At 47.8% G+C, this 22709-nt stretch overlaps 1 protein-coding gene across 2 annotated transcripts in view; it reads right to left on the reverse strand.

The window, feature by feature from the left end:
• The window catches only part of HSPA12B (heat shock protein family A (Hsp70) member 12B), a 103935-nt gene that overhangs the window by 12069 nt on the left and 69157 nt on the right, over window positions 1-22709 (reverse strand). For both annotated transcript variants that reach the window (XM_089662207.1, XM_089662208.1), the window contains exons 10-11: window positions 11760-11864; window positions 4609-4867 (exon numbers count right to left, since the gene is read on the reverse strand). In XM_089662207.1, coding sequence (XP_089518333.1) covers window positions 4609-4867; window positions 11760-11864 — 364 coding nt within the window. The remainder of the gene's footprint in view (window positions 1-4608; window positions 4868-11759; window positions 11865-22709) is intronic.

Here is a 22709-nt window from a genome sequence, read left to right on the forward strand (position 1 = left end):
AGAAGAAGAAGAAGAAGTAGGATGAAAATAAGATTAATTCCAAGCCGGCAAAAAGTGTATGTGCAGAGCTCCTCTAAGTGTATCTGCAGAGCTCCTCTAAGTGTATCTGCAGAATAGAGGAACTCTGCACATACACTTTTTGCCGGCTTGCAATTATTCTTATTTTCATCCTACTTCTTCTTCTTCTTCTTCTTCTTCATCCTCTTCTTCTTCTTCTGAGGATGAGGATAAAGAAGAAGAAGAAGAAGTAGGATGAAAATAAGATTAATTCCAAACAGGCAAAAAGTGTATGTGCAGAGCTCCTCTAAGTGTATCTGCAGAATAGAGGAACTCTGCACATACACTTTTTGCCGGCTTGGAATTATTCTTATTTTCATCCTACTGTTTCTTCTTCTTCTTCATCCTCATCCTCATCCTCAGAAGAAGAGGATGAGGATGAGGATGAAGAAGAAGAAGAAGAAGAAGAAGAAGTAGGATGAAAAGAAGAATAATTCCAAGCCGGCAAAAAGTGTATGTGCAGAGTTCCTCTATTTCTGACAGTTCTCTCACAGCTTCTTCACATGAACAGTGGTTGAAACATCTGTATCCTAAATGGAAACTAATAGATACAATGTTTCAACCGCTAAACATGTGTTCCTTCTGTCAGAGAACTGTCAGAAATAGCGGAGCTCACTGCAGGGACACTTTTGCCGGCTGATCGGGAAATGTTCGATTCGCGCACCCGAAGTAGGCAAAATTTCGGTTTCGCCGCGAATCGAATATTTCCTGAAATTCGACTCGAATTCCGGTTCGCCTGGTTCGATTCGCTCATCTCTAATCTCAATCTATTAGAATGCACAGTACTGGCACAACTTCTGGCAAGATTTGGGATATTCAGATTTCAGATTGATGAAAACTGCATGAATTAACGAGACCTACAGAACTGAAAGTGATCCAATGTGCCTCCACTAGCTCAAAGGACAGGTCCAAATGGACTATTTTCTGCCTTCCCAAGAGATCGAGCCCAGTAAAGCCAACTGATTCCACACCACCAGATGGGGTGCCACAATTTGTAACCATCTCATTATTCCACAGACCCCCATGTGGCTCCTCCCAACCACTTGACTGTCAACCTCCAATCACTTAAAGGCTTCCAGCACATACTCTTACTTTTTAATTCTTTCTTGGGACTTTTCACCTCTCCTGTCATGTAGCCCATTCTGCTAATTGTATTGCAGTGGGTCCAAGAAATTTAGCAAGAGAAGACTGAGCAGGGCTGACACCACTCAGTCCATAAAAATGCTATCAGCCCCACCACCTGAGTGCATTTCTGGCAGATCAACGGGTATTTTTCTGTAGTTGCAGCTCTTTAATTGGATCAAATCTGGGGAAATGCTCGTGTTGCAGAGATCCAGTATACTGTTTGGGTTTTCCCTTCTGAGTGTAGGCCCTAAATTTTATTTGATTAGTATAGCCAATAATTTAAAATATGTTATGCACATTAATGTAACCACCCTATTACGGGGCCCCTGGGATATATCGCTGTGATAGATGGGCTCCTGAACTCATGAAGTCTTCACAGACGGCTCAGAGATCACCTTGTCAATAGGGATTGCTGGATCGATACGCGGTCATCAGATAGGGTAAGAGTGAAAAACGATCGCTCCCGGCAGACGCTTTGCCAGTGCTGAGTGATTGCCGAGGAGGCAGGAGCTGAATATTCATTACTCGTAGGTCGATAATTGAGTGATCTGCTTACAAGAGGTTCTGGAAATCAGCTGTTGTAGGTAATTGTTAAGTGGCTGGAAGATCTGAACTCTGTGAGGACACCAATGTGATCGAATTAAATTCCCACAGAGACAAATCTGGTACCTGACTAGGGAAGAGCACCATACAGAAGTAAAAAGATAAGCTGATAAAATTGCTGATTACAATCAGTTTGTGGACACCTGACTATTGCACCAACTATACGACCAAAAGTATGTAAAAACCTCTCCAGATGATGGAGTCCAAGTGTTTCCAGCAGTGGTGTATTTAGGTTTCGTGCTGCCCTAGGCAACACAAAATTTGCCCCCTAGGGAGAGAGCCTGACATTGATCAACAACACCCCTGCCCCCCACTCAAGAGAGCCTTCCACTACCATCGCCCCCATACACTGGCCATTCCCCTCCCAGCAAGAGAGAGAAATGTGCTCACCTTCACAGCTCTGGACATCCCCGGGAATGAGAGTCAAGCAGCCCGCAGCCTCTCTCAGATTCTATCTGGTCCCCAAGCCGCATGTGTCCCTTCTTCTGACAGTTCTGCCCCCCTGAAAAAATGCCTTGTTTGCCTTGTGGTAAATACACCACTGGTTTCCAGTGATGGGTAAAATGCTACACCACACAGACATTTTGGACCATTTTCCTCTTCCAACCTTGTGGTAACAGTTTTATAAAGGTCCTTTCCTGTGCATGCTGTGCCCCTGTGTACATAGCCAGCTCCATAAAGACATAGTTTAATGAGTTTGGTGTGGAAGAACTGAAGTGGTCTTCAGAGAGCCCTGACCTCAACCGTACCGAACACAGAGCCCTGACCTCAACCCTACCGGACACAGAGCCCTGACCTCAACCCTACCGAACACAGAGCCCTGACCTCAACCCTACCGAACACAGAGCCCTGACCTCAACCCTACCGAACACAGAGCCCTGACCTCAACCCTACCGAACACAGAGCCCTGACCTCAACCGTACCGAACACAGAGCCCTGACCTCAGCCCTACCGAACACAGAGCCCTGACCTCAACCGTACCGAACACAGAGCCCTGATCTCAGCCCTACCGAACACAGAGCCCTGACCTCAACCGTACCGAACACAGAGCCCTGACCTCAGCCCTACCGAACACAGAGCCCTGACCTCAACCGTACCGAACACAGAGCCCTGACCTCAGCCCTACCGAACACAGAGCCCTGACCTCAGCCCTACCGAACACAGAGCCCTGACCTCAGCCCTACCGAACACAGAGCCCTGACCTAAACCCTACTGAACAGAGAGCCCTGACCTTAACCCCTACTAAACACAGAACCCTGACCTCAACCCTACTAAACACAGAGCCTTAGCCTCAACCCTACTGAACACAGAGCCCTGACCTCAACCCTACTGAACACAGAGCCCTGACCTCAACCCTACTGAACACAGAGCCCTGACCTCAACCCTACTGAACACAGAGCCCTGACCTCAACCCTACTGAACACAGAGCCCTGACCTCAACCCTACTGAACACAGAGCCCTGACCCAACCCTACTGAACACAGAGCCCTGACCTCAATCCTACTGAACACAGAGCACTGACCATAACCCTACTGAACACAGAGCCCTGACCTCAACCCTACTGAACACATCACCCTGACCTCAACCCTACTGAACACATCACCCTGACCTCAACAATACTGAACACCTTAGGGCAGAATTGGAATACGGGGAGGTCTTCTCATCCAATGGCAGTACCAGATCTCACAAATGTTCCTGTGGCTGTATGGGCATAAATTCCCACAATCATACTCCAAAATCTTGTAGAAAGCCTTCCCAAAGGAGTAGAGGCTGGTATGTCCACCAAGGTGGGGGCAACTCCATATTAATGCCCATAATTTTGGAATTAGATGTCTACCAGGCACATATAGATGTGATGGTCAGGTGTTCACAAACTTGATGGGGACTTAACGTTTATGCGTGTTCTCATTGGCTGATTTGCCTGCTGCATGCATACATGAATTTTAGAGGATTCTAAAAATTTCTTTGTATGAAGTTATAAGCAAATCTCAACTTTTATGGTAAAATTTGACTTGAGCCCCAGCTCTGCCCCTATCCGTACCTCACTATTGGTTGGCTATCACATCAGATGACTAACAGGGAGGCTGAGGAAGTCAGAGGAGTACTATGTAACTTGACTTTTACAGAATGCTGTAACTTCAACTGCAAAATCTTGTTTATCAATGAAGGTATCCTTGTGTCAGGACCTGTATCACCTGCTTGTGGCACTGTGCTTCCCACCTTGGAAGGTTGTAGTTCCAGTGTCCACCAGTAGGTGTCTACCAGCAGCAGATGTTTCCAGTAATCAGTCTCCACCTGATACTGGCTGCTGGGTGGGTATTTATCCTTTAGTAGTTAGTACTCTTCAGGTCAGTGTTTTCCTTTCTTTGCTGCCAGATACCGAGTGCCAATCCTGCTCCTGATCTTCATCCTGTACACTGCTGCCTTATTTCTGCTCCCCTTGTACCTGATGCCCCCATCCTATTTATTTCCTGCATCTCCAGTTACCCTGTTGATCTGTGGTCCCCATTGTTGTACATATTGTATATAGTTAGTTTATATATAGGCTTTCTGTTAGTCACTTAGACTTTTTGGTTAGATCTTTCTTGGCTGAGATCTTCCATACGACAGAAATGGGCCGCCATTTAAATGACACAAGACCATTCGAGCACTCGGGCACGGGTCAGTAGGGGGCCCATGAGATGCCCCTGGTACCTTTCATTGGCTTTTTCATAGGATTTTTTGGGTGTGGGCGATGACACAGGGGCCCCATGATCCCCTATTGCCCAGGGGCCCCATGAGTTGTCAGTCCACCCCTGGACACAAGCTTGTCTTCCTGCATTACCTGCTCTTCCGGAGTGCTGTCTCCACATTGTGCCCCTTATATCTGCGGTAGAAGTCAATGAAGGAGAAGGGGAGGGAGATGTTCAGGTGATTGGACCTCTGCGGGGCAGCCGTCCTCTTTCGGGCCTCAAATGCGATCATCAGGTCCACCCAAGCGGCTGGACGCTTCACCTTAAACGTCTGGATGAAATCTTCACTGAATATCTTGCACAGCATCATCTCAAAGGCAAGGTCAACCCCGACAGATCCGTACGGACCCCCTTCCAAAACAGAACATGGTCAGAGGTCAGGACAGGAGGTCATTATATTGGCTCATGGTCAGATTTACTAACTATGAAAGCTTAACTTCAACCACAGCTTTTTTTTTTTTTTTTTTTTTTAGATATTGTGTGGAAATGTTAGAAATTCTGTTTTAGTTTCTGTCTGTGACCCCATTGGAAAGATTTTGTCTCATTTCCTGTCCACGTGACACCTGTACAAGAAATAGGAGGAGCGGTTGTCACCAGGACAGGAAGGCTTAGATTGCAATAAAAAAACAACTGGCCAAAATTGGAAACCCTTCCCTATTCTACTCAAATTGTCTTTTTGTATTTGTGTCTCCGTTGGAGAAATGTTGTCTTATGTGCTGTCCTGAGGAAGTGAGGTGGCAGCGGAAACCTGTCATTGGGCTCTAACCCTTACGTGCTCCATCCAGAACAATATAAACGATTTGACTAAAGCAGGCCATAGACGGGTCAAAAACCGGCCGTTTTTTTAAAAAAAAATAGAAAAATCAGTCGTTCGATTGACCGACGTTACCACCAACGGTAAAAAAATCAGCCAATTTTCGTCCCGTCTACGGCCGGCATTTAACCCCATAATTACTTCTGTCCCTAAGAATTCCAGTCCGCTATTATATTCTATATGAAAAGTCTTGCGGTTGCAACAATGTATCCATTTCAGATACAGATGTTTTTATTTGGATACAAATATATACATTGTTGTAACCGCAAGACGTTTCATATAGAATATAATAGCGGACTGGAATTCTTCTTTTTCTTCTTCTTCTTTTTCTTCTTCTTATTCTTCTGCTTCTTCTTCTTCTTTTTCTGCTTCTTCTTCTTTAGCTTCTTCTTCTTTTGCTGCTTCTTCTTCTTTTGCTGCTTCTTCTTTTGCTTCTTCTTCTTTTTCTGCTTCTTCTTCTTTTGCTGCTTCTTTTTCTGCCTCTTCTTTCTTCTTTTTCTTCTTCTTTTTCTGCTTTTTCTTCTTTTTTTCTTCTGCTCTTGCTTCTTCTTTTTTCTTCTCCTTCTTCTTTTTCTTCTGCTTCTTCTTCTTCTTTTTCTACTTCTTATTTTTCTGCTTCTTTTTCTCCTTTTTCTGCTTCTTTTTCTGCTTTTCTTCGTTTTCTACTCCTTTTCTTCTTCTTTTCTTCTGTTTTTTCCTCTTTCCTTTTCTTCTTCTTTTTCTTCTTCTTCTTCTGCTTCTTCTTTCTTCTTTTTCTCCTCTTCTTCTTCTTTTTCTTCTGCTTTTTCTTCTTCTCCTTCTCTTTCTTATTTTTCTTCTTCTTTTTCTGCTTTTTCTTCTTCTTTTCTTCCTTTTCTTCTTCTTTTTCTTCTTCTTTTTATTTTTCTTCTTCTTCTTCTTCTGCTTCTTCTTTCTTCTTTTTCTGCTCTTTCATATTTTTCTTCTTCTGCTTTTTCTTCTTCTGCTTTTTCTTCTTCTTCTGCTTTTTCTTCTTTTTCTTCTTCTTGCAGGTCACGGCTCATGCACATTTTTTTTATCGGTAAAACGATCGGCTGTTTTGCCCATCATTGCCGGGAAAATTGGCCGATCGTCAAAATCGGCCGCAAATTTGCCAACATGCCCGATTCAAAAAAATGTGCAAAAACCCTGAAAAACGTCCGACCAATTAACCCACTAACGATGCGAAAATCGGCCGATTTTCGACCCGTCTGTGGCCGGCTTTAAATTAGGCTTTTCAATAAACTTCAATAACTTTTTCAGCATTTGGATTTTTCTTCATATGTGAAATGCTCCCTATGTCCACACAGAGGACATTTCTCTTCCCTTCCTGTCATGGCAACCATCACATGGATGGCTAATGAGGGGAACTCAATTGTGGGAACACAGATCCCTTCCTGCGAGAAAAGACAGGAACCTTGGATGGTACTTTTGTTTTCTGTTAATAAAAACCGGTCGGGTACGGGCATTTCTAAGAATCTCAGGATTCACTCTTCATCTGTTGTAACAGAGCAACCTTACCTCTCAGGAACGGGTGTGTGTGCAGATATTCTCTTGTATTCACTCTCCCTGTCTGAATACCTGAACACACACCCATTGCTGAGAGGTATTGTTGCTCTGAAAGGAGAGAATACAGCTGAATAACTGCACACACACACATTCCTGAGAGGTATTGTTGCTCTGGAAGGGAGAGATAACAAGTGAACAACAACATACACTCATCCCTTAGAGGTATTGTTGCTCCAACAGGGAAAGAATACCAGTGAAAAACTGCAAACACACCCTGAGAGGTATTGCTGCTCTGAAAGGGAGAGAATACAAGAGATCAACAACACATCTCAGGAACAGGTGTGTGTTCAGTTATTCACTTGTATTCTCTCCGTTCAGAGCAACCATACCTCTCTGGAATGGGTGTGCATTCAGATATTCTCTTGTATTCACTCTCCCTGTCTGAATACCTGAACACACACCCATTGCTGAGAGGTATTGTTGCTATGAATGGAGAGAATACAAGTGAATAACTGCACACACACACATTCCTGAGAGGTATTGTTGCTCTGGAAGGGAGAGATAACAAGTGAACGACCACACACACTCATTCCTTAGAGGCATTGTTGCTCCAACAGGGAAAGAATACCAGTGAAAAACTGCAAACACACCCTGAGAGGTATTGCTGCTCTGAAAGGGAGAGAATACAAGAGATCAACAACACATCTCAGGAACAGGTGTGTGTTCAGTTATTCACTTGTATTCTCTCCGTTCAGAGCAACCATACCTCTCTGGAATGGGTGTGCATTCAGATATTCTCTTGTATTCACTCTCCCTGTCTGAATACCTGAACACACACCCATTGCTGAGAGGTATTGTTGCTATGAATGGAGAGAATACAAGTGAATAACTGCACACACACACATTCCTGAGAGGTATTGTTGCTCTGGAAGGGAGAGATAACAAGTGAACGACCACACACACTCATTCCTTAGAGGCATTGTTGCTCCAACAGGGAGAGAATACCAGTGAAAAACTGCAAACACACCCTGAGAGGTTTTGCTGCTCTGAAAGGGAGAGAATACAAGAGATCAACAATACATCTCAGGAACGGGTGTGTGTTCAGTTATTCACTTGCATTCTCTCCGTTCAGAGCAACCATACTTCTCAGGAATGGGTGTGTGTTCAGATATTCTCTTGTATTTACTCTCCCTGTTTGAATACCTGAACACACACCCATTGCTGAGAGGTATTGTTGCTCTGAAAGGAGAGATTACAAGTGAATAAATGCACACACACACATACCTGAGAGGTATTGTTGCTCTGGAAGGGAGAGATAACAAGTGAACGACCACACACACTCATCCCTTAGAGGTATTGTTGCTCCAACAGGGAAAGAATACCAGTGAAAAACTGCAAACACACCCTGAGAGATATTGCTGCTCTGACAGGGAGAGAATAAGAGAGCTCAACAACACATCTCCGGAACGGGTGTGTGTTCAGTTATTCACTTGTATTCTCTCCTTCTCAGAGCAACCATACTTCTCAATAATGGGTGTGTGTTCAGATATTCTCTTGTATTCACTCTCCCTGTCTGAATACCTGAACACACACCCATTGCTGAGAGGTATTGTTGCTCTGGCAAGGAGAGAATACAAGTGAATAACTGAACACACATCCGTTCCTGAGATGTGTTGTTTCTCTCTTGTATTCTCCCCCTTTCAGAGCAGCAATACCTCTCAGGGTGTGTTTGCAGTTTTTCGCTGGTGTTCTCTCCCTGTTGGAGCAATGATACCGCAAAGGGATGAGTGTGTGTGGTTGTTCACTTGTATTCTCTCCCTTCTGGAGCAACAATACCTCTCAGGAATGGGTATGTGTGTGTGCAGTTATTCACCTGTATTCTCTCCCTGTTGGAGCAACAACACCTCTCAGGAATGGGTGTGTGTGCAGTTATTCACTTGTATTCTCTCCCTGTTGGAGCAACAACACCTCTCAGGAACGGGTGTGTGTGTGCAGTTATTCACCTGTATTCTCTCCCTGTTGGAGCAACAACACCTCTCAGGAACTGGTGTGTGTGCAGATATTCTCTTGTATTCACTTTCCCTGTCTGAATACCTGAACAAACACCCATTGCTGAGAGGTATTGTTGCTCTGGCAAGGAGAGAATACAAGTGAATAACTGAACACACACCCCTTCCTGAGATGTGTTATTGCTCTCTTGTATTCTCTCCCTTTCAGAGCAGCAATACCTCTCAGGAATAAGTGTGTGTGCAGTTATTCACTGGTATTCTCTCCCTGTTGGAGCAACAATACCTCTAAGGGATGAGTGTGCGTGGTTGTTCACTTGTTATCTCTCCCTTCCAGAACAGTAATACCTCTCAGGAATGGGTGCGTATGCAGTTATTCACCTGTATTCTCTCCCTGTTGGAGCAACAACACCTCTCAGGAATGGATGTGGGTGCAGTAATTTGCTGGTATTCTCTCTCTGTTGGAGCAACAATACCGCAAAGGGATGAGTGTGTGTGGTTGTTCACGTGTATTCTCTCCCTTCCAGAGCAACAATACCTCTCAAGAATGGGTATGTGTGTGTGCAGTTATTCACCGTTATTCTCTTCCTGTTGGAGCAACAACACCTCTCAGGAATGGGTGTTTGTGCAGTTATTCACTTGTATTCTCTCCGGTCAGAGCAATGATACATCTCAGGAATGGGAGTGTGTGCAGTTACTCACCTGTATTCTCTCCCTTACAGAGCAAAAATACCTCTTAGGAATGGGTATGTGTGTGTAGTTATTTACCTATATTCTCTCCCTGTTGGAGCAACAATACCTCTCAGGAATGGGTATGTGTATGGTTATTTACTTGTATTCTCTCCCTGTTGGGGTAACAATACCTCTCAGGAATGAGTGTGTGGGGGGTTATTCACTTGTATTCTCTCCCTTTTAAAGCACCAGTACCTCTCAGGAATGGATGTGTGTGCAGTTGATCACTGGTATTCTCTTCTCTCCCAGTTGGATCAACAATACCTCTAAGGGATGAGTGTGTGTGGTTGTTCACTTGTTATCTCTCCCTTCCAGAGCAACAATACCTCTCAGAAATGTGTGTATGTGCAATTATTCACTTGTATTGTCTCCTTTCAGAGCAACAATACCTCTCAGGATTGGGTGTGTGTGCAGTTATTGACCTGTATTCTCTCCCTGGTGGAACAACGACACCTCTCAGGAATGGGTGTGTGTGCAGTTATTCACCTGTATTCTCTCCCTGTTGGAGCAACAATACAGCACAGGAATGTGTGTGTGGTTATTGACCTGTATTCTCTCCCTTCCAAAGCAACAATACTTCTCAGGATTGGGTGTGTGTGCAGTTATTGACCTGTATTCTCTCCCTGGTGGAGCAACAACACCTCTCTGGAATGGGTGCGTGTGCAGTTATTCACCTGTATTCTCTCCCTGTTGGATCAGCAACACCTCTCAGGAATGGGTGTGTGTGCAGTTATTCACCTGTATTCTCTCCCTGTTGGAGCAACAATATCTCTCAGGAATGTGTGATTATTGACCTGTATTCTCTCCCTGTTGGAGCAACAATACTTATAAGTAATGAATGTGTGTGGGGTTATTCACTTGTATTCTCTCCCTTTTAGAGCAACAACACCTCTCAGGAATGGGTGTGTGTGCAGTTATTCACTTGTATCCTCTGTTGGAGCATTCACGTCAGCCTAGCGTCAGGCTGTGAGGCCCCCATGGAAGTTTTCCTATCCACTGCCTGACCTCAGGGCTGCTGGAGGAGAGAGGAAACAGTTTGTGAACAAAGCTTTTAGTTTTACTCATGACATTGTTTAATCATGTGACAGTTTTATCAACACTAACCTCAAGCAGGGGAGAAGAAAAAGCATCCAAAAAGTGCTGGGATGTCATACAAATAGTGTAGACAAAAAGCATTCAGAGAGCTCATTGGCTCACGTTAGGTTGCTTCTAGGGCTAGCCACCAATGGGTAACAACCAGGTACCAAGAACTGATTGTACGAAAGACGGTCACCAATGGTCAATTGTAATGATCTGAATCTCCACGCATATATGGTTCTAATAAAGCAGCCTTAATGATCACTGATTTTCTAATTATTTACTTGTATTCTCTCCCTGCCCAGGCAGCATTGTTAGGATATAAGGCCTTCATTGGGGATGTCTTCTGTCCTGCCTGAAAAAAAAAACATGCACCAATGGAAGCTCCTTCCTTTTGGCGCTCCGCCAAGCCTCATTAACTTACTGGTTTGCAGTAAAAAAAACATCCAACACAATTTGGGTGCCAAAAACACACCTTTCATCAGGACTTCAAAAAAATAGGAAATTTGAAAAGACTCAAAATAGGACTTTCCAAAGGTGCTTACGCAAATGCTACTGGCCAGTAACCCTCCTGGTCCAGCAATTATTTTCTCTACACAGATTCACACAGGAAATCCCTATTTTGAGTCCATTCTAGTTTCTTCTTTTAGCTAAAGCCTTGATGAAAGGGGAGAGTTTTTGGTCCCTGAAACGCGTTGGGTTTTTTTCTTTTTTGTGAAAATCATTAAATTAATTTGGATTCTTTTATCAATTCTTTTATCTGGCACTCCTTCCATCGATGAGTGTTTTTTTTTTCAGGCAGGATAGAGGACATCCTCCTTAGAGCCTGACGATTGTGCTGGACAAGGAGAGAATACAAGTCAAAACATTAAAAAGAGAGGTAAGGCTATAATATAATAATCATTTAAGTGAGGAGATTCGGAACAATTTAAATGTTTGCTGGTGACTGATGGATTTGTTCCTGTTGGAGACCCTCTGGATTTGGGTTTTCTAGAATGGGTTGAACAGTGGAAGCCGATTGGCTGCTATATCAAGCTACATCCTCCTATCTTCATTCCGACTCTATAAACCGGCTCTCTATTATCAATCACTGTGCTCTGGGTCTCACCTGATGCTTTGTAGAGCTCCTTCAGTGTCCCCTGCGGTTGCTCGATCTGATGTACTGTAAGGTCTACCGTCCCGCCGCCGCAGTCTGCTACAATGTAGCGATCACCTAGACAGTGAACAGAGAGATTCAGAGAGAAAAAAAATCTGGGTTGACACTAAAGAGAACCTAAGATGACTCCTCGTATGTCATAGTGGAAATGCAGGGTCTTCTGCAATGGTGGTACCATGACCAGAAATGGTGGTTCCATGACCAGAAATGGTGGTACCATGACCAGAAATGGTGGTTCCATGACCAGAAATGTTGGTACCATGACCAGAAATGTTGGTACCATGACCAGAAATGGTGTTTCCATGACCAGCAATGTTGGTACCAACCAGAGAGATGGAGCCAGCATGCTTGGAGCACCAACTTGGAGTAAAGGTAAAAACTGTTGATGGCATGCTCCCAAGGTTTTATGAACTTTAATAAGGCACTGTTATCTTGCCAACACCCTGTGATGACCTTTGTCACCCCTTTTATATGTTTCTTCTGCTGAAAGGTTCTCTTTGGTAGAACAATGAAGCCTGCATGCCAAGTTTCAGTCCAGACCTCTACTGGAGTTCCATTGGACCAGTGGTCCCCAAACTACGGTCCTTTGTATGCCTTTATCCAGCCCTTGAGGCATTACTCCTGCCGCTGACACCAACAATGGGGCATAATTCCTGCCACTGATACCAACAATGGGGCATTAAACCAGCCACTGACATTAACAATGGGCATAATTCTTGACTCCAAGAATGGGGCATAATTCCTGCCACTGACACCAACAATGGGGCATTAAACCAGCCACTGACACCAACAATGGGCGTCTATACCTTCCACTGACACCAACAACGTGGCATAATTCCTTCCACTGACACCAACAACGCAGCACTATTCCTCCTACTGGCATGAAGCCAGCATTTCAAGTTCCAGTCTAGACCTCTGCTGGAGTTCCATTAGACCAGTGGTCTCCTAACTGTGGTCCTATGTATGCCTTTATCTTGCCCTTGAGGCATTGTTCCTGCCACTGACACCAACAATGGGCATAATTCTTGTCTCCAACAATGGGTATAATTCTTGACTCCAACAATGGGGCATAATTCCTGCCACTGATACCAACAATGGGGCATTCATCCAGCCATTGACACCAACAATAGGCCTCTATACCTTCCACTGACACCAACGATGGGGCATAATTCCTTCCACTGACACCAACAACGTGGCACTATTCCTCCCACTGGCTTCATCTATTTCTTCCTCTAATACCAAAGATCAGGCATTGTTTACTACCACTGGGCACAGTCAGTCCCCCTAAAGTCTGAAGGACAGTAAAGTTTGCCCTTTCTTTGTAAAGTTTGAAGGCCCTTGCATTAGACCCTTGCATTTGAAGACCCTTGTATTAGACCCTTGCATTTGAAGACCCTTGTATTAGACCCTTGCATTTGAAGACCCTTGTATTAGACCCTTGCATTTGAAGACCCTTGCATTAGACCCTTGCATTTGAAGACCCTTGCATTAGACCCTTGCATTTGAAGACCCTTGCATTAGACCCTTGCATTTGAAGACCCTTGTATTAGACCCTTGCATTTGAAGACCCTTACATTAGACCCTTGCATTTGAAGACCCTTGCATTTGAAGACCCTTGTATTAGACCCTTGCATTTGAAGACCCTTGTATTAGACCCTTGCATTTGAAGACCCTTGCTTTAGATGTGACATTTTGGAGGCACCTTGGTCCCCTTTATCAAAGTAACCATCTGTTACCTCAATAAAGGGACCACAGCACCTTGAAATGTCATGTTGGCCTCCATTTGGAACTCCAGTAGAGGTCTGACAGCTCCTGGGGCTGCTGACCCCACATCCAAGATGGCGACACCCGGAAGCAGTCTCAGGGCTTTTGGATGTCCACGCAAGGGAGGCTTTTTCAGGTAAATAACATGAATAAAATACATTAAATGGGAAGATGTTTTGAGATAAATGGTCTGGTGACAAGGTTTCTCCTGCATTGTCTTGTAGTCCTCCATGCTCTCTAGTGTGCTGGTCAAGAGGAGACCTGGACAGTGCGATCCCCCTCCCCTGAACAGGAAATACAACATTTTAATTTTAGCTCCGAAGCCTCAGCTCAGCATCCTGCTCCACCCGCACATCCACTAACACTCCAGCAATGACCTCACCACGTCCCACCGAGGAGTCATAAAACACTTCACAGGACTGTGAATGAGGCCAAGGTCTCCTCGTCCAACCTCATATGAACTGCTACAGGCGTTCTTCTTCCATTGCCGGTTATGACACCGCTGTTTTATTGGTCTACTACGGCTTTTATGGTACATCCAAGCTACTGATCCTAAAATTAGATCTATGTATGAATTAAAGTTTGTGACCGTGTATTGGGACCTCCGACACCTCTTTAACACGCGTTATAGGATGTAGCACCCCGCAGCGCGACGCAACACCAGGATGCGAGAATAAGTATGCATGCTTTTTTGTGTTTCCATACATCCCCTATGCACTATATCTGGTCTCCCCGGACCCTGCATTCACTATAATCGCTCTCCCCGGACCCTGCATTCACTATATCTGGTCTCCCCGGACCCTGTATTTACTATATCTGGTCTCCCCGGACCCCGCATTCACTATATCCGCTCTCCCCGGACCCTGCATTCACTATATCCGGCCTCTCCGGACCCTGCATTCACTATATCCGCTCTCCCCTGACCCGGCATTCACTATATCCGCTCTCCCCGGACCCTGCATTCACTATATCTGGTCTCCCAGGACCCTGCATTCACTATATCCGCTCTTCCCGGACCCTGCATTCACTATATCTGGCCTCACCAGACTCTGCATTCACTATATCCGCTCTCTCCGGACCCCACATTCACTATATCCGCTCTACCTGGACCCTGCATTCACTATATCCGGTCTCCCCGGACCCTGCATTCACTATATCCGGTCTCCCCGGACCCTGCATTCACTATATCCGCTCTCCCCGGACCCTGCATTCACTATATCTGGTCTCCCCGGACCCTGCATTCACTATATCCGCTCTACCTGGACCCTGCATTCACTATATCCGGTCTCCCCGGATCCCGCATTCACTATATCCGGTCTCCCTGGACCCTGCATTCACTATATCCGCTCTTCCCAGACCCTGCATTCACTATATCCGGTCTCCCCGGACCCTGCATTCACTATATCTGCTCTCTCCGGACCCAGCATTCACTATATCCGCTCCCCGGACCCTGCATTCACTATATCCGCTCTCCCAGGATCCCGCATTCACTATATCCGCTCTTCCCGGACCCTGCATTCACTATATCCGGTCTCCCCGGACCCCACATTCACTATATCTGGTCTCCCCGGACCCCGCATTCACTATATCCGCTCTCCCCGGACCCTGCATTCACTATATCCGCTCTCCCCGGTCCCTGTATTCACTATATCCGCTCTCCCCGGACCCTGCCTTCACTATATCCGCTCTCCCCGAACCCTGCATTCACTATATCCGGTCTCCCTGGACCCTGCATTCACTATATTCGCTCTCCCCGGACCCTGCATTCACTATATCCGCTCTCCCCAGACCCTGCATTCACTATATCTGGTCTCCCCGGACCCTGCATTCACTATATCTGGCCTCACCAGACTCTGCATTCACTATATCCGCTCTCTCCGGACCCCGCATTCACTATATCCGCACTACCTGGACCCTGCATTCACTATATCCGGTCTCCCCGGACCCTGCATTCACTATATCCGGACTCCTCGGACCCTGCATTCACTATATCCGGTCTCCCCGGACCCTGCATTCACTATATCCGGTCTCCCCGGACCCTGCATTCACTATATCCGCTCTTCCCTGACCCGGCATTCACTATATCCGCTCTCCCCGGACCCTGCATTCACTATATCTGGTCTCCCAGGACCCTGCATTCACTATATCCGCTCTTCCCGGACCCTGCATTCACTATATCCGCTCTCCCCGGACCCTGCATTCACTATATCCGGTCTCCCCGGACCCTGCATTCACTATATCAGCTCTTCCCAGACCCTGCATTCACTATATCCGGTCTCCCCGGACCCTGCATTCACTATATCTGCTCTCCCCGGACCCTGCATTCACTATATCCGCTCTCCCCGGACCCTGCATTCACTATATCCGCTCTCCCCGGACCCTGCATTCACTATATCCGCTCTCCCAGGATCCCGCATTCACTATATCTGCTCTTGCCGAACCCTGCATTCACTATATCCGGTCTCACCGGCCCCCGCATTCACTATATCTGGTCTCCCCGGACCCTGCATTCACTATATCCGCTCTTCCCTGACCCGGCATTCACTATATCTGGCCTCACCAGACTCTGCATTCACTATATCCGCTCTCCCCGGACCCTGCATTCACTATATCCGGTCTCCCCGGACCCTGCATTCACTATATCAGCTCTTCCCAGACCCTGCATTCACTATATCCGGTCTCCCCGGACCCTGCATTCACTATATCTGCTCTCCCCGGACCCTGCATTCACTATATCCGCTCTCCCCGGACCCTGCATTCACTATATCCGCTCTCCCCGGACCCTGCATTCACTATATCCGCTCTCCCAGGATCCCGCATTCACTATATCTGCTCTTCCCGGACCCTGCATTCACTATATCCGGTCTCCCCGGACCCCGCATTCACTATATCTGGTCTCCTCGGACCCTGCATTCACTATATCCGGTCTCCCCGGACCCTGCATTCACTATATCCGCTCTCCCCGGACCCTGCATTCACTATATCTGGTCTCCCAGGACCCTGCATTCACTATATCCGCTCTTCCCGGACCCTGCTTTCACTATATCTGGCCTCACCAGACTCTGCATTCACTATATCCGCTCTCCCCGGACCCCGCATTCACTATATCCGCTCTACCTGGACCCTGCATTCACTATATCCGGTCTCCCCGGACCCTGCATTCACTATATCCGCTCTCCCAGGATCCCGCATTCACTATATCTGCTCTTCCCGGACCCTGCATTCACTATATCCGGTCTCCCCGGCCCCCGCATTCACTATATCTGGTCTCCCCGGACCCTGCATTCACTATATCCACTCTCCCCGGACCCTGCATTCACTATATCCGGTCTCCCCGGACCCTGCATTCACTATATCCGCTCTCCCAGGATCCTGCATTCACTATATCTGCTCTTCCCGGACCCTGCATTCACTATATCCGGTCTCCCCGGTCCCCGCATTCACTATATCCGCTCTTCCCTGACCCGGCATTCACTATATCCGCTCTCCCCGGACCCTGCATTCACTATATCTGGTCTCCCAGGACCCTGCATTCACTATATCCGCTCTTCCCGGACCCTGCATTCACTATATCTGGCCTCACCAGACTCTGCATTCACTATATCCGCTCTTCCCGGACCCTGCATTCACTATATCTGGCCTCACCAGACTCTGCATTCACTATATCCGCTCTACCTGGACCCTGCATTCACTATATCCGGTCTCCCCGGACTCTGCATTCACTATATCCGGTCTCCCCGAACCCTGCATTCACTATATCCGCTCTTCCCAGACCCTGCATTCACTATATCCGCTCTCCCCGGACCCTGCATTCACTATATCCGGTCTCCCCTGACCCTGCATTCACTATATCCGCTCTCCCCAGACCCTGCATTCACTATATCTGGTCTCCTCGGACCCTGCATTCACTATATCTGGTCTCCTCGGACCCTGCATTCACTATATCCGGTCTCCCCGGACCCTGCATTCACTATATCCGGTCTCCCCGGACCCTGCATTCACTATATCCGCTCTACCTGGACCCCGCATTCACTATATCCGCTCTTCCCGGACCCCGCATTCACTATATCCGCTCTACCTGGACCCTGCATTCACTATATCCGGTCTCCCCGGACCCTGCATTCACTATATCCGCTCTTCCCAGACCCTGCATTCACTATATCCGCTCTTCCCGGACCCCGCATTCACTATATCCGCTCTACCTGGACCCTGCATTCACTATATCCGGTCTCCCCGGACCCTGCATTCACTATATCTGCTCTCCCCGGACCCTGCATTCACTATATCCGCTCTCCCCGGACCCTGCATTCACTATATCCGCTCTCCCAGGACCCTGCATTCACTATATCCGGTCTCCCCGGACCCTGCATTCACTATATCCGCTCTCCCCAGACCCTGCAATCACTATATCTGGTCTTCTCGGACCCTGCATTCACTATATCCGGTCTCCCCGGACCCTGCATTCACTGTATCCGGTCTCCCCGGACCCTGCATTCACTATATCCGCTCTTCCCTGACCCGGCATTCACTATATCCGCTCTCCCCGGACCCTGCATTCACTATATCTGGTCTCCCAGGACCCTGCATTCACTATATCCGCTCTATCCGGACCCTGCATTCACTATATCTGGCCTCACCAGACTCTGCATTCACTATATCCGCTCTCCCCGGACCCTGCATTCACTATATCCGGTCTCCCCGGACCCTGCATTCACTATATCCGCTCTTCCCGGACCCTGCATTCACTATATCTGGCCTCACCAGACTATGCATTCACTATATCCGGTCTCCCCGGACCCTGCATTCACTATATCAGCTCTTCCCAGACCCTGCATTCACTATATCCGGTCTCCCCGGACCCTGCATTCACTATATCCGCTCTTCCCGGACCCTGCATTCACTATATCTGGCCTCACCAGACTATGCATTCACTATATCCGCTCTCCCCGGACCCTGCATTCACTATATCCGGTCTCCCCGGACCCTGCATTCACTATATCAGCTCTTCCCAGACCCTGCATTCACTATATCCGCTCTCCCCGGACCCTGCATTCACTATATCCGCTCTCCCAGGATCCCGCATTCACTATATCTGCTCTTCCCGGACCCTGCATTCACTATATCCGGTCTCCCCGGACCCTGCATTCACTATATCTGGTCTCCTCGGACCCTGTATTCACTATATCCGGTCTCCCCGGACCCTGCATTCACTATATCCGGTCTCCCCGGACCCTGCATTCACTATATCCGCTCTTCCCTGACCCGGCATTCACTATATCCGCTCTCCCCGGACCCTGCATTCACTATATCTGGTCTCCCAGGACCCTGCATTCACTATATCCGCTCTTCCCGGACCCTGCATTCACTATATCTGGCCTCACCAGACTCTGCATTCACTATATCCGCTCTCTCCGGACCCCGCATTCACTATATCCGCTGTACTTGGACCCTGCATTCACTATATCCGGTCTCCCCGGACCCTGCATTCACTATATCCGGTCTCCCCGGACCCTGCATTCACTATATCCGCTCTTCCCAGACCCTGCATTCACTATATCCGCTCTCCCCGGACCATGCATTCACTATATCCGGTCTCCCCTGACCCTGCATTCACTATATCCGGTCTCCCCTGACCCTGCATTCACTATATCCGCTCTCCCCAGACCCTGCATTCACTATATCTGGTCTCCCCGGACCCTGCATTCACTATATCCGGTCTCCCCGGACCCTGCATTCACTATATCCGCTCTCCCCGGACCCTGCATTCACTACATCCGCTCTCCCCGGACCCTGCATTCACTATATCCGCTCTCCCCAGAACCTGCATTCACTATATCCGCTCTCCCAGGATCCCGCATTCACTATATCCGCTCTCCCCAGACCCCGCATTCACTATATCCGCTCTCCCCGGACCCCGCATTCACTATATCTGGTCTCCCCGGACCCCGCATTCACTATATCCGCTCTCCCCGGACCCCGCATTCACTATATCCGGTCTCCCCAGACCCCGCATTCACTATATGCGCTCTCCCCGGACCCCGCATTCACTATATCCGCTCTCCCTGGACCCTGCATTCACTATATCCGGTCTCCCCGGACCCTGCATTCACTATATCCGCTCTCCCCGAACCCTGCATTCACTATATCCGCTCTCCCCAGACCCTGCATTCACTATATCTGGTCTCCCTGGACCCTGCATTCACTATATCTGGTCTCCCTGGACCCTGCATTCACTATATCTGGTCTCCCTGGACCCTGCATTCACTATATCTGCTCTCCCCGGACCCTGCATTCACTATATCTGCTCTCCCCGGACCCTGCATTCACTATATCCGCTCTCCCCGGACCCTGCATTCACTATATCCGCTCTCCCAGGACCCTGCATTCACTATATCCGGTCTCCCCGGACCCTGCATTCACTATATCCGCTCTCCCCAGACCCTGCAATCACTATATCTGGTCTTCTCGGACCCTGCATTCACTATATCCGGTCTCCCCGGACCCTGCATTCACTGTATCCGGTCTCCCCGGACCCTGCATTCACTATATCCGCTCTTCCCTGACCCGGCATTCACTATATCCGCTCTCCCCGGACCCTGCATTCACTATATCTGGTCTCCCAGGACCCTGCATTCACTATATCCGCTCTATCCGGACCCTGCATTCACTATATCTGGCCTCACCAGACTCTGCATTCACTATATCCGCTCTCCCCGGACCCTGCATTCACTATATCCGGTCTCCCCGGACCCTGCATTCACTATATCCGCTCTTCCCGGACCCTGCATTCACTATATCTGGCCTCACCAGACTATGCATTCACTATATCCGGTCTCCCCGGACCCTGCATTCACTATATCAGCTCTTCCCAGACCCTGCATTCACTATATCCGGTCTCCCCGGACCCTGCATTCACTATATCCGCTCTTCCCGGACCCTGCATTCACTATATCTGGCCTCACCAGACTATGCATTCACTATATCCGCTCTCCCCGGACCCTGCATTCACTATATCCGGTCTCCCCGGACCCTGCATTCACTATATCAGCTCTTCCCAGACCCTGCATTCACTATATCTGGTCTCCCAGGACCCTGCATTCACTATATCCGCTCTTCCCGGACCCTGCATTCACTATATCTGGCCTCACCAGACTCTGCATTCACTATATCCGCTCTCTCCGGACCCCGCATTCACTATATCCGCTGTACCTGGACCCTGCATTCACTATATCCGGTCTCCCCGGACCCTGCATTCACTATATCCGGTCTCCCCGGACCCTGCATTCACTATATCCGCTCTCCCCGGACCATGCATTCACTATATCCGGTCTCCCCTGACCCTGCATTCACTATATCCGCTCTCCCCAGACCCTGCATTCACTATATCCGCTCTCCCCAGATCCTGCATTCACTATATCTGGTCTCCCCGGACCCTGCATTCACTATATCTGCTCTTCCCGGACCCTGCATTCACTACATCCGCTCTCCCCGGACCCTGCATTCACTATATCCGCTCTCCCCAGAACCTGCATTCACTATATCCGCTCTCCCAGGATCCCGCATTCACTATATCCGCTCTCCCCGGACTCTGCATTCACTATATCCGCTCTCCCCGGACCCCGCATTCACTATATCTGGTCTCCCCGGACCCCGCATTCACTATATCCGCTCTCCCCGGACCCCGCATTCACTATATGCGCTCTCCCCGGACCCCGCATTCACTATATCCGCTCTCCCTGGACCCTGCATTCACTATATCCGGTCTCCCCGGACCCTGCATTCACTATATCCGCTCTCCCCAGACCCTGCATTCACTATATCTGGTCTCCCTGGACCCTGCATTCACTATATCTGGTCTCCCTGGACCCTGCATTCACTATATCCGCTCTCCCCAGACCCTGCATTCACTATATCCGCTCTCCCCGAACCCTGCATTCACTATATCCGCTCTCCCCGAACCCTGCATTCACTATATCCGCTCTCCCCAGACCCTGCATTCATTATATCCGGTCTCCCACAGTAAACAGAACATGAAAATGCATTAATTTTAGTAAATATATAAACTGCTAAATCCCTTTTCTCATCAGCAGTTAGAACACTCTTGTGACTTCTGTGTCCAGCAGAGCACTGGGTAAAGAGTTTTCATTTTGCTGTAGGAGGATGCAGAACCCCTGACCTCTGTCTGAACAGCCCTGATTGGCCCTGTGCTGATCACCCACACTCTCAAAAGAAATAAAAAACACCTCTTTAGCAATACACACCAAAATGAGCATGTGCAACTTGTCCCCAAGGCTCTGTTCTACCATCAGATGAGTTGGGGACAGTAGAAGGGGAGGATCAGAGAAGACAGGATTAAATATCCTTTGCAGAATGCAGAGGATTAACCCCTTAGGTTCCACAGTGAGTATAACAATCATGCTTTCTTGCATATACAGATCTGATTGTACTGTTGTGGGTTCAGGAACATATTAAGAACACGCGTGTTTGCCGGCACTCATCATACGTTACAGTGTGAATGAACCTTTAATGCATTTTTTAACCTCTTGACGCCCCCACAACGCACATGTGCAGTGGCTGAGGTTTCTGTGCTATGAGCTCAGTGACTGAGCTGTCGTAGACAGCACTGGGTCTCTAGTCATGATCAGGAGCCAGCGAGACGGGCTCCCGATCACTGTGACAGCCAATCACAGTGATCACATGATCGGGAAGTCCATCCTGCTCCCACTTGAGGCAAGTTTCCCAATTTTTTTGCATTTTTTCCTACATGCGTTTATGGTGCGTTCCCTGCCATGACCACAGACACCTCATCCCAGCAAACACTTCCCAAAATGCAAAATGCCTTAAAAACGCACTAAAAACATGCAGTAAAAAAAAATTTAAAAAAATTAAAAACGCACATGAAAAAAAATGTAAAAACGCACTGGAAAGCACGCCACAAAAACGCATTAACCACACATGCATAGATCTGGGATTAAAGGGATGGCAGGGCCGGGTAGGAAGGGTTATCTACTGCAGATCTTGTCCCTCTACACCCTTTATAGACCAGATCCTCCTCCGCTTCTCTCCCTCATCCAATCACAGGATGTTTTGTATTTACTGGGAAAAAAATACAAAATGTTCTCTGAATGATGACAGCAG

Source organism: Staurois parvus, unplaced genomic scaffold (genome assembly GCF_062004578.1).
Source record: "Staurois parvus isolate SC_StPar_1 unplaced genomic scaffold, SC_StPar_1.0 ptg001437l, whole genome shotgun sequence".
Lineage (NCBI taxonomy): Eukaryota > Metazoa > Chordata > Amphibia > Anura > Ranidae > Staurois > Staurois parvus.